At 47.0% G+C, this 12,875-nt stretch overlaps 1 protein-coding gene across 8 annotated transcripts in view; it reads left to right on the top strand.

Moving 5' to 3' along the window:
* Positions 1-12,875, top strand: part of CAMTA1 (calmodulin binding transcription activator 1) — a 1,299,703-nt gene that overhangs the window by 1,177,220 nt on the left and 109,608 nt on the right. For all 8 annotated transcript variants that reach the window (XM_078145710.1, XM_078145708.1, XM_078145709.1 and 5 more), the window contains one exon: positions 3,237-3,363. In XM_078145710.1, the coding sequence (XP_078001836.1) occupies positions 3,237-3,363 (127 nt within the window). The remainder of the gene's footprint in view (positions 1-3,236; positions 3,364-12,875) is intronic.

The raw sequence follows: 12,875 nt of genomic DNA, 5'->3' as shown, positions 1-12,875 counted from the left end.
GGAAGGCAGGGCTTTGGGTTGTAAAGCTACCCGGAGCCCACATCCCCATCACACCCTTCAGCTCCACATGCCCATCTCTGTTTGGCAGTAGAGATGACCAGATTCTTGCTCTCCATCCGCCTTGTTCACAGCCCTTCCTTTCCTCCACTCAGAATCACACAGAACTTCCCTTGGCAAGCACCTAGGCCAGAGTCCTCTCCTTCCACACATTCTCCCTGCCTCCCCTGCCACCTTTCTCCCCCTCCCAGGGCTGAGTCTTTCTTCCTCCCTGGCTTTGCCACCTCCCCACACAGCTCTGCACCAGCAGGAGCTGATGGGGGGCTCCAACACATTCTCAGGGCATCCTTCAGGGGCTCAGCAGTGTCGCTCCCCAATTCTGATAGCCCAGGTTGGGACAGGAAGGATGGATGGAATCCCTTCTAGTCCAAACTCTCGCCCAGAGCAGAAATCCTCCACTCTGCCTGCATGCTTTGGTGCTCGTAGGTCTTGAACTAGAAAGATCCTCAGAGGCCATCTAGACCAGGGCCCTCATTTTACAGATGAGGAAACTGAGGCTCAGAGAGGTAATGTGACTTGCCCAAAGTCACTCAATAGTAAGTGACAGAAGCAGAATTTGAACCCAGGTCTCTGGCTGCAGACCACCACTTTTTTTCCATTGTAGCAGCCCACCTCCCTCAGCTAAGATATTAGGGGTAGAGGAAATACAGGCAGGAGGGGAAAGAATGGAAAATTTCTCACTCTAGGCTCCTTTTCCCACCCTCCTTCCTGGTCTTGTTGAATCTGGAAAGCCTGGAATCATCAAACACAGATACAGAGCTGAAAGGGAGACAAGGGTTATCCGATCCAACCCTCTCATTTTACAGATGAGGAAACTGAGGCTCACAGAAGGGGTGACTAGCTGAGAACTCCACTGTATCCCAAAGGACTGTGAGCTAGTGCTGTTAAAATTCTCCTCCTGTTATTGAGTTGAATTCTGCCTTGTAGCAGCATTCTCTGCTCAGGTCTTACTCCGGCCCTCTGGAATCCTCATAAGTCTAATCAATCAACAATGTGCTAAGCACTCTTCTAAGATTTAGAGATACAAATAAAAAGCAAAAATAGTCACTGCCCTCAAGGAGCTTACATTCTAATGAAGGAGCAAGCATATAAATAAATGAGAGCATGAAAGACATGTAGGAGGCAGCTAGGTGGCTTCAGATAAAGTGCTAGGCCTGGAGTCAGAAAGATCTGAGTTCAAATCCAGCCTCAGACACTTACTAGCTGTGTGACCCTGGCCAAGTCACTTCACTCTGTTTGCCTCAATTTCCTCATCTGTGAGATAAATTGGAAAAGGAAATGTCAAACCACTCTAGTATCTTTGCCAGGAAATCCCCAAATGAGGTCACAAAGAGTCAGACATGACTGAAACAGCCAAACGGGGACACAGCAATGAAAGGTAGATACAGGATAGATGGGAATTAGCCTTAAAGGGGAAGATGCTTACAGATGGAGGTGGGGAGGGACCAGAAAAGGCCTCCAGCAGGATGTGGCATTCGACCTGAGATTTAATGAAAACTAGGGATTCAAGGAATCAGAAAAGCATGCCAGGCATGGGTGACCTCCAGTTCAGAACCACAGAGACGGGAAGCAGAGCATCTGTCTGAGGAACAGCAAAGAGGTCAGTCCATCCTCCCACGGTCAGGCTTCATCTTCTTAAAGACAACGAGTCACCTCCCTGCCCCCTGAGCTCGCTCCCATCTCCGTGGCTTGGTGGCTGTGTCCTTATGTTTCCTGCTCTCAGTGGGGAAACAATAGCTCTTTTCAAATATGTGAAAGTCTGCCATGTTGGAAGAGGAATTACCCTTTTTCTGTCCTAGAATAGCAATGAGTGGAGATTGTAAGGGGGCAAATTGGACTTGATGGAAGACTAAATTTCACAGGCTCATGGATATGGATCCAGAAGGAGCCTCACAGCCTGTCTGGTCCACTCTCCTCATGTTACAGTGGAGTAAACTGAGCACTGTGGATGTCAAATGGATTCTCAAGGTCATACACATATTAAAGGTCAAAGTCAGGTCATAGGCTCATCCTTTCCTAGGTCTAGAAGAGGCCCCAGAGGCCATCTAGTTCAGTCTCCTCATTTGACAGTTGAGGAAACTGAGGCTCAAGGTCATTAAGTGACTGTCTGTGGTCGCACAGCAGTGTCACAGGCAGGGTATGGACACAGAGCATCTGACTCCACCGTCGGTGTTCTTTCCACTATACTCCAGCCTCCTCATTAGAAGAGTCTCAAACTGGAACGGGTGGCCTTGGGAAGGGTGGTTCTTCCTCATTGGAGGTCTCCAAGCGGAGAGTAGATGACCATTTATTGGATGTGTTACAGCAGGGCTTCTTGTCCAGGTCCAAGCTGTACTAGGGGAACAATGAAATCTCTTCCAACTCTGCCGTTTCTGTGATGTGGGAGGATAGATGGACACACGGCAGGGAGGTTTAGAGAGGATGACCCAGAATCCCATGGATTCCAGCCAGTTCTCAGGTGTGGCATGGGCTCGGAAAGACTAAGAAACACTGCATCTGTTTTTTGTTTTGTTTTTGGTCCAGGAAAGGATGGATACTCAAGGACCCCCCTAAAGTTTGTGTAAGAGCCAAAGTTGGGAACTCCATACAGGAGTGGAGAAGGTGGGAGTCCCAGGGATTGAGCTCCCCCTGTCATTCTGAGCAAGAGTCTGCCAAGCTGGAACTATGCCAGGGCAGGGAACAGAAAACACACCTTACCTTAAACCTCTCCCTCCTAGAGAGCTATTCCCCATAGCAAGGAAATGTAAAAAAAAAAAAAAAAGAGGAGGAATAGATAGTTCAACTAAAGGAACCAACATACCAACCAATTCTAACATTATATACAGTGTTCCACCCCCATAGCTGCTCATCTCAGCAAAGACTAGAAGGAGGCGACTTCTCACATCCCTTCTTTGGGGCCAGGCTTGGCCGTTACAATCACACAGCTTTCAGCTTAGATTGTGCCATTGTTGTTCTTTCTAGTAGGTATATTATTTTCCTGGCTCTGCTTCCTTCCCTTTGCATCAGTCCATATAAGTCTTCCCATGCTTCTCTGTATTTTTCCAATTCTGCTCTTTCCTCCTTTCCATAGGGTCTCTTAGTCCGGCGCTTCCAAGTTGTGCCCTCACTCCCACCAGCCTACCTCCTTCTATAGTTCTCTATGGCCTTCCTCACTTGCCTCTGTCTTCCTTTTCTTGCAGGGAGGAGTGAAGGTCCTGATCACAGGCCCATGGCAAGAAGCCAGCAATAACTACAGCTGCCTGTTTGACCAGATCTCAGTGCCTGCGTCCTTGATACAGCCAGGTGTGCTTCGATGCTATTGTCCAGGTAAGAAGGGCAGCTTCCTCAGACCATTGCCAGGCCAGGGGCTAGAACTGACAGATCAATGAATCAGGAGTCAAGAGACTGAGGGCTGGGGAATTGGGGAGGGGCGCACCAAGGGCAGGAGTCTCATCTTAGCGCTAACCAGCTGTGTAACCTTGGGTGATTGATTTCCCCTCTCTGAGACCCAGCTCCTTTCCCTAGAAAATGAGAAGGCCTGAGAACTCTATGCCATAAGAATGACCAGTCTTGGTCCTGGAGAAGATAAGGAAATATACCTCCCTCCTTTTGTTAGAGCAGTAGGGTACTATGGACGGGGAATGTGGCATGTGCTGTCAAACCAGGTTCATAAAATTTTCTTAACTGTTTTTCTATGTCATGACAGAAAGCTTACTTTGGGAGATTTTTTTTAATACCCAATACCTAACACAGTGCTTAATACATAGTAAGGGCTTAATAAAGCCTGTAATTGATGGGTTAATTTGAAGTGGGAGGGAGGCAGCTTTTTGAATAGATCTCTGGAACTGGAGTCAGGTAGACCTGAGTTCAAATCCATCTTCATACATTACCTAGCCATGTGACCCTGGGCAAGTCACTTGACCTCTCTGGACCTCCCTTCCAGCTCTAACAGCCTATCTTCTACCATTGCCTCCAGTTTTGACATTCTGAGAGACTGAGATCTCCAAGATAGAGATGGAGATGCCTCCAACTCCAAGAATTCAATTTGTTTAATTCAGCAAGTATTCCTTAAGAACCTACTATGTACTTAAGTACATGTACTGTGTACTTAAGTACAAAGCACTGCTGTGCTAGGTTCAAAAAGATATCCTACCTAGAATTGGTGCCAGAGAGTCCCAGGACCACTACCCACAGGACCCTCAAAGACCAAACCAATCCATCATAAACGTGGGTCCTTGTGATGCCACCCCCTCCCCCAACTGGGTATAACTATGAAGTTAGATCAGCTTCTCAAATAAATCAAGAAATCTTCCAAAAAACAGGGCAGTATTGTTGGGGGCAAATTGGGGTGGGAGAACCCTATTGCCCTTTATACTAAACTGTAAACTTCATGAGGTCAGGCAATGTATTATCTAAACTTTCCCCAGCATCTAATAGGATAGCTAGCTATAGGATGCTCTGCACATAGAAGGTGTTTAATCAGTATTTGTTGGATGGATGGAAGGATAGATGGGAGGATAGATGAAAGGATGGATGGATGGATGGATGGATGGATGGATGGATGGATGGATGGATGGATGGATGAATTCCAGGCCAAGCTGCCTTTCTAGGAATAAAAGGGGAGAATGAATATATGGGCTGAAGGGCTGTGAGCAAGCAACTCTAGCAGTCACCAAGTCAACATTTTCCACCTGGGCCACCTCAGCTCTGGAGGCTGGTCACTCTGAACCTTCCCACTTTCATTTCCACTTGCTCCCCTGGCCTTTACTCATTTTGTTCTTTCCCTTGAGCTGTTAGCTTGGTCCTGCTCTCCAGCTGCTAAGACTCCTGAGCTCTGAAAGGGCAATAAGGGCAAAGCAAACTTCAGTTAATCCCCCATTAGAGGTCCTGGGTCCGAATCCTAGCTCGGCAGAGCTTAATACCCATGTGGCCTTGGTCTGACCTCCCTGGAACACAGTGAGGCAAAGGCACTAGATCAGAGATGTCAAACACTCAGCCCACAGGCAGCCTACAGCACTCTCAAGTGCAGCCTGAACCAGATTAAAATGTGATTGGAAAATGTTTAACAAAACAAATAGAAATACAGTAAAACATAGATCATGTTAATCTGCAGTTTCCTAAGTCAACATGCACCCATAGGGATCCTTGTGTCCAGTTTAGCGGCCCTCCCACCTCCTGTTTTTATTTGAGTTTGATCCCATTGGACTAAATGGCCTCTGAGTAACCTCTGAGGTCCCTTGCAGTCCTACGTGTCTGTCCTTTATGTCCCTCCATCAATCAATCAAAACAAGCATTTGTTAAAGGCTTACGGCATACCAGACTCTCTCTGCCCCATTCCTGAGGGCCCAGAAAGAGGGGCACATGGGGCTGCCCCCTAGACCAGGGCTGTACCCCGACTCTACCAAGAAACAAGAGGAGACAGAAGAGAAGATTAAGAAGTAGAGGGCCAAAATGTTGTCCAGGCCTTGCTCAGGCCCGCAAAGGGCCCTCCCTCCTCATTCTCTTTCTCCTCCAGATACCCTGACTAATTCTTGGGCTTGAGCCATCTCAGATGCTCACCTAGCTATTATAGTGCAAAACCTGTAATAATGAAAGACTGGGATTCTCATGGGCCCCCGGCCCTGGAAAGAAGGAGACAACATGCTATTAAATTGTCTATACCTGGTCTTTGTCTGGCCTGAAACACAGATCCTGCCTGTCTCCTGCATGTCCCTGCTCCCTGGTCCTTACCTGTCCTCCTTGGGACACAGTTACCTGAAGATCAACCTTTCCAGACCGAGATTCTGCTATCTGTCCTGTTGTCCCAGACTGTCCCATATCTCATCAGATGGAGCAGGGAGAAAGCCACACAGCCCACTCTCCCTCCATGATACCATTATATCATCCACTAAATACTTACTAGGTGCCAGGCTCTATGCTAAGCACTAGGGAGATAAAGACAAATTGACTTTGCCTTCAAGAGGCTTCCATTCTACTTAGAAAAAGAATATATGCACAGATGAGTAAATATGAGGTTGCCTGAGAAGGTGAAGTGTACTAACAACTGTGGGGTTGAAGGGGAGGGAACCAAGAAAGGTTTTTCATGGGAGGTTTCACTTAAATTGAGCCTCAAAGAAAATTAAGAATTGTAAGAGGCAGAGGTGAAGGAAAAAAAAAAAAGGCATTCCAAGCAGGGGACAACCTGGGCAAAGGTGTGGAGGTGAGAAATGGCATGTCAGGTTTGGGAACAGCAAAGGTAGTAAGACAGCACAATGGTCCATGCAACACAGGGGTTTCAAGCTAGGGACTGGTCAAGATGACCAGACTGCAAACTTCTGGAGGGCAGGGAATGAATCTTATTTCCCTATGTAGGACAGCCAAGCTGGTGAGTAGGCAGGCACTTCGGCTCTTATTCACCCTTATTTTTTGAGAGCCAAGCTATTCATTTCCTTGGGCCTCACCTTCATGACAGCCAGTCTCTTGGCCGTTCCCTTCTGGGGAGTAGCTTGCTTTTCAGACCAAGCCCATGGAGGGGAAATGGCTGATGTCCACATGAATGCCGGCCCAGCCACTGCCATGCAGTCATTTGTTCAGAAAAGGATAGAGCCCTATGATTTCTTTGGTATGGGGAACTCCCAGGAGAGGAAACTCCTCTTACCAATGCAGGAACATTGAGAGTTTGAATGGCTTGCCCAGACGGGGTCACACAGCCAGGACGCATCAGAGACAGGCCTGGAATCCCAGAGATGGGCAAAATAAAGTACTATGTAAGGCCCAGAGTGGCAGGGTCAGAAAAGATTTCATAGTTAGGTTTTTTAAGGTGGGTTCTAATTTAATAGGTAAAGAGGGAGAGGACAGGAATTCTAGATGCTAGAGGCAGCTAGATGGTGTAGGTGATGGGCACTGGACTTGGAGTTGGAGTTAGGAAGACCTGAGTTCAAATTCTGCCTCAGACACTTATTAGCTGGTTGTGTGGCCCTGGGCAAGTCAACTAACTCAGCCTCAGTTCTTCACCTGTTAAACGAGGATAATAAAAGCACTTACATTACACAGTTGTGAGGATCACATGTCCTATTTGTCAAGCCTTTGCAAATTGTAAAGTATTATATAAACCTGGCTATTATAATTACAGAAATAGGAAACAGCATAAGCAAAGGCGTGAGATTAGGAGAGAGTGGGGGTGGGGCAGAGAGTGGGCCAATGAAATTCGAGTATGGAGTGCATGGAGGAGAGGAGAGAAGATGAAGCTTGAAAAGTCATGGGCGCCATATTATGAAGGGTCTTGAATTCGAGGCCAAGCACTTAGAGCTTCATACCTCAATACTCCAAGGAGCCCAACATGGGCCCTTCCTCCACTGATGCAGATCATTATCCTTCTGCAACTTAGCTGATGGTCTCCATGAGCTGCTGTGGCCAAAAAAAGTCATGCTTTTGTGGCCAATCTGGTGCTGAGCCTCTCCACCCTTAGCCAGGCTGATCCCAGGACAAGAGTCCATGACACAGGCCGTCTCCAGCCCTGTACTTGGGGTTTTTCCAGCTCAGTTGGCCTGCCAGCACTTGTGTTCCACTGGCACAGCCTTTGAGGACCCAAGGTCACCTCCGTGGCCTAAGGAGCTATCAGAGCAGGGCAGTAATGGACAGGGACCTTTAGAGCAGTTCTTAATAAACGTCTGCTGGATGGCCTTGTCTGTACCATGAGGGGCCTGGGCCAGATGACCCAGGATTCTGTGGGTGGGAGAGGGAGGGAGGGAGTGAATCCATAAATGAGGGAACAGCACACAAGGCCAGAGGGGCCGCCCAAGTAGCCCCCACAAAGGTTGAGGCCTCCAATGTGGGGGCCTCTCTCTACCAAAGGTCTCTCCCTTCCAAAACTTACAGAAAATAAGGTTACCCTTTCAGAAGGACATGAATGGGGTCCCAGAATGTTGTCCTAGACCTCTATACACAAGACGTGGCATTTCTACGAAACTCAAGGCCTCAGCTTGCCTTTGTATGAAACGAGGGCTAGGCTCCTTCCAACTCCAAACCTGTTATGAAATGACTCCGATTGCTAGTGGTGGGAGGGACCTTAGATAACACCTAAGTCATCCCCCTTATTTGGCAGAGAGAGAAACTGACAGAGAAGGAAGGGGACTCAGCTAAGGTCACGCAGCAAATCAGTGGAGGAGCTGCCTCAATCCGAGTTTAGCTAAACCACTGCTGCCCCATACAGTGTCCTGAGGAAGAACCCATGAGAAGGGTTTCACCTGGACTCTCTCTCCTCTCCTCTTCTCTTTTTGTCTCTGGGTCCCCCCTCTGCACCCCCTTCTCTCTGTCTCTCTGCATCTCTCTTTATCTCTCCATCTGTGCCTCTCTGCAGCCCAGCCACTGCTGGGAGGGCCTCTGACTCTTTTTTTGTTCTCTCTCTGTCTCCTTCTGACTCTGACTCTTTCTCTCCCTATCTCTCTGTCTTTCTTAGTTTCTTTCTCTGTGTCTCTGTCTCTCTTCCCTTCTCTCTGTTTCTCTGTGTGACCCTTTGTCTCTCTGTGCCTCTGTCTCTCTCCATTTCTCTCCATTTCTATCTCTGTCTTTCTCTGCATGCCCAGTCCAGACACTGCTATAACTTTCTCTCTTTCTCTCTCTCTCTCTGTTCCTATCTCTGTCTCTCTGTCTCTTTCTCTTCCCCTCCCTCTTTCTCCATTAACTTCCCAAAATCAATCAATAAATACACACTTATTAGGTGCCTACTGTGTGCCAGGCACTCTACTAGATGCCAAGGATACAAAGGAAAAATAGTCATAGCCCTCAAGGAGCTTACATAGACCAAGTCACAACAAGGCAGGTGGAGGGAGGAGAGGAAAAGAACCAAGTTTTTATTAAATACCTCCTATGTGCCAGGCACTATAGCACTAACAAATATTATTTCATCTGATAGGACTAAGATATCAGCTCTGCCTAAAACTCAGTCCCCCAAACTGCTGTGGTAGTAATGAGGAGGAAGATGTAAGGTGAAAGAATTCATATGCTCTGGGGAGCTGGAAGGTACTTTGAAATCAAGTAGTTTAGACTGGGAGCTCCTTGAGGGCAGGGACTGTCTTCTGTCTTTCTTCACGTCTCCAGGGCTTAGTACCAAGCCTGATATGTAGTAAATGCATAACAAATGCTAGTTGACTGACTGACAAGCTTAACCCTCTCATTTTACAGATGAGGAAACTGAGAGTCCGTCATTCTAGTTTAGGAATCCCCAAATCCAGGCTTGGCTGAGATGATGATGAAGAGGATCAGGAGATAAGGCAATGTAGAATATGGTCAGACCCAGTCTCAGAGTCAGGGAGATGTGGGTTCGAGTTCCCCCTCAGACTCAACCTGGCTGTGTGACCCTGGGCAAGTCACTTGACCTGCTGGTGTTCCAGGCAGCTCTCTAAAACCAGCATTTCCTTACTAGGAGTTCTGAAATTGCAGACCATGATCATAATGATAATGGTGATAGTAGTAGTAGTAGTACGTAGTAGTAGTGGTGGTGGTGGTGGTAGTGGTAGTAGTAGTAAGTAGTAGTGGTGGTGGTAGTAGTAGTAGTAGTAGTAGTAGTAGTAGTAGTAGTAGTAGTAGTAGTAGTAGTAGTAGTAGTAGTAGTAATTGACATTTCTATGATGTTCACTAAAATGCCTTACATATTCTTTCTCATTTGATCTTCCCAACAACCCTGTGAGGCCATGGGAAACAGTGGAAAAGGCATAAGGCCTGGGTTTGCATCCAGATTCTGGCACTTGATGCCTGAGGGATGGTGGGCAAATCACTCCACTTCCCTGGAACTCAGTATCCTTTCTGTAAAATAAGGAGGCTGGATGGAATGGCCCCTGAAGAGCCTTCTGGCTTTAAGTCCCATCATATAGAATTTAGGCAGACACTATAACATTTTTCTCCATCACATAATAGGTAATAATTTTCTTGAGGTAATATTTTTCATAGGTAATAATTTTCTCCATCCTATAGATGAGGACACTGAAGTCAGATTTCCCATCTCTGACAGAGCCTAAAACAGACCACTCTCATTTCTAGCAGGAAAGCTTCCAAAAACTTCCACAAAGTCAATGCAGACCAACTTGTTGGCCATAAATAAGATAGGCAGGTTAAGCAAAACACAAGCAGGCCATGTTTTTGTCAATTGCAGCCAACACCAGCTCAAGTGTCCACAGCCCAGACAGTCTAGATGGCAGGGTCCTGTCCACCTGCCCTGAAGGACAGCCCAGCCCTGTTCCAAACAACTCCCAACCCACTCAGGAAGCAGAAAACACACACAGCCCATGTAAACTCACTTTAACAAGACCCTAATCACATGGAAAGGTCAAGAGGGAGATGACAAGAGTCAAGAAGACCAAGCTAAGAATAAAATGGTGATGAAAGGCACAGGCCAGGAAACAGCAGAAAGAGAATTCAGATGGGGTAAGACAGAGCTGCCTTTCAAAGGATGGGCGAGGCAGTTTTGTGGCCCAACCTTCCTGCAAGGGAGCCAAAATTCCCCAGGGGTCACAAAAAGGTGGAAGATCAAGTTTAAAGGGAGATAAAGGAGTGGGCTGCTCTTTGTGGAAATAGCCCTCCTCAGGCAGCAGCTGCCTCTGGCACACTGACCAGAAGAGGCCTGCCAGGGAAAAGCAGCCTGGGCCCCTGAGGAGCAGCAGCAGGGGTGCAGGGGGCGAGCAGTAGGTGGGCACGGGGTCCAGCCCTGAGAAGGAGGTGGCATAGAATGGTGGGAAAAGCATGGAGTCTTAAGTCCTGGGCCTTGGAGGCAGCTGCCTGTTTCAGTGGATGGGGTGGTAGGATCAGAGCCGGGAAGATCTGAGTGGAAATCCCCCCAGATATTCACTTAGATGTGTGAGCCTGGACAAATCACTTAACCTTTCTCAGCCCCAGCTGTCCCCTCTGCAAAATGGGGATGAGAACACTACAAACCTTAAACAGATGTGGTGAGGTTCAAATGAGATAATGTGTGTAAAATGTTTTGCAAAGCTAAAAAATATTCTATATTAGGGGCAGCTAGATGGTACATTGGATAGAGCACTGCCCTAAAGTCAGGACAACCTGAGTTCAAATCCAGCCTCAGACACTTACTAGCCGTGTGACCCTGGGCAAGTCACTGAACCTTGTTTGCCTCAGTTTCCTCCTCTGTAAAATGAGCTGAAGAAGGACATGGCCAACCCCTCTAGTGTTTTGTCAAGAAAAGCCCAGTGGGGTCATGGAGAGTCAGGCCCAACTGAACAAGAAGTTGATGTGATTACTGTTGTTGCTATTTATTACTCTCCTCCTTTGTAAGAATAAAATGATCTCTAAGGTCCTTTCCAAGACTGCCCCCCCGACTGGAATCCATCAGCCTCAATGGCACAGAGAACGCCTCCTAAATTCGAGGAGCTAGAGGAAGGAAGAGAAAGAAGGGGCTTCTGAGGCAATCCAAGAAGAGCCCAGGCGGGGGGGCACTGACTTGGTGTACCTCAGAAGCTCTGACGTGTAGGAGGAAAACGGAGGCGGGAGAAAAGTAAAGTGGGGGAGAGGCTTTAGCTTAACAAGAGAAGGACCATGTGGTCGATTTGTCCAAATCCTTCCTTTTTCAAAGAAGAGAAGTCTCAGAAAGTAAAGGGCTCTGCCAAAGATCACATGGAGGTGGGTCCATAGCCAGTTCCCGTGTCCTGATGCCAGTTGAATGAGGACTTAAAAAAGAAGATGGGGAAAAGAACTGGGGCTGGACTTGTGATTTCATCAGTATGAGGAACTCCCAGGGAGGAAATTCTGTCTTCTCATGCAAGTCAGCACCTTCTCTGCAATGAATGGTCTTAGAGAACTGTCTAGAAGCCAGAGGGAGGGATGATGCTTCCAGGCCCTTCTTTCCTTTCTTTTTCTCTTTTTCTTTTCTTTCTCTCCTTCTCTATCCACCAACAATTTGACAAAAAAGAAAAAAATAAAGCCTTTGCAAGATATGCCTACTCGAACCAATTCCCCATTGGCTAGAGCCCAAAATGCATCTCTGGCTCTGCACGTTTAGCAGATTGCAGTGCTTTCAGAAGCTGAGGAACACGGATCCTCTGGCGTCGAGGCTGATCACTGCATTGATGGGAGCTCTTAATTAAGTCTTCCAAAACTTAGTTCCTGCCATGCTGTCATTACCGTGTCCGTTGCTCTTTGGGTTCTTTTCATTTCACTTTGCATTGTTTCATGCAAGTCTTCCCAAGTTCATCTGAGACTTTCCCTTTCATCATTTCTTACAAAGCATTAGTATTCCATTACACTCCTATTCCACTATTTGGTCAGCCATTCCCCAACTGATAAGCACCCTCTTAGCTTCCAGTTCTTTGCTATAACGAAGACAGATGATATACATATTTTTGTACATGTGGGTCCTTTTCCTCTTTTTAAAAAATTTTCTTTGGAGCATCCTGGCCCATCTCTTTCATTCCTTCATTTCTGCAATGGCATCCTCTACTTCAATTCTTCTGATTCCTTGCTTGTAAGGAATCTACAAGTATCCAATAAGCTCCTGCTACATGCCGTGCACCGCGTAACGTGGGCAGTCTTCTCAAGACATCATATGCCTCTCCATTGCCTTCTGGAATTTGAAAAGTTGTTTGTTTGTTTAATAACCCCAAATTTCTCCCTTTTAAATGCCAATATTCTTGCCAGTGTGGTTGTACATCTTCCAAGACAATGGAACACTGTAGTCTCCAAAGACTTGAAAATGAAAAAGACATCAGTCAGCATCATCTAACATGCAAACAATTCCCGTGAATGCTTGAGTGGGAATAGTTCTGGAGGAGGGGATGGGGTCAGAAGAATTAGGTGATAACAGTCAATCAGGGAAGGCTTCCTAGAGTTGGGAGTTTCCATGAAGAGCT

The sequence above is a fragment of the Phascolarctos cinereus genome, unplaced genomic scaffold (genome assembly GCF_003287225.1).
Source record: "Phascolarctos cinereus isolate Bilbo 61053 unplaced genomic scaffold, phaCin_HiC Scaffold_726;HRSCAF=1367, whole genome shotgun sequence".
NCBI lineage: Eukaryota > Metazoa > Chordata > Mammalia > Diprotodontia > Phascolarctidae > Phascolarctos > Phascolarctos cinereus.
Note: the sequence above shows the minus strand (reverse complement) of the source record. Positions and strands in the feature narration are given on the sequence as shown.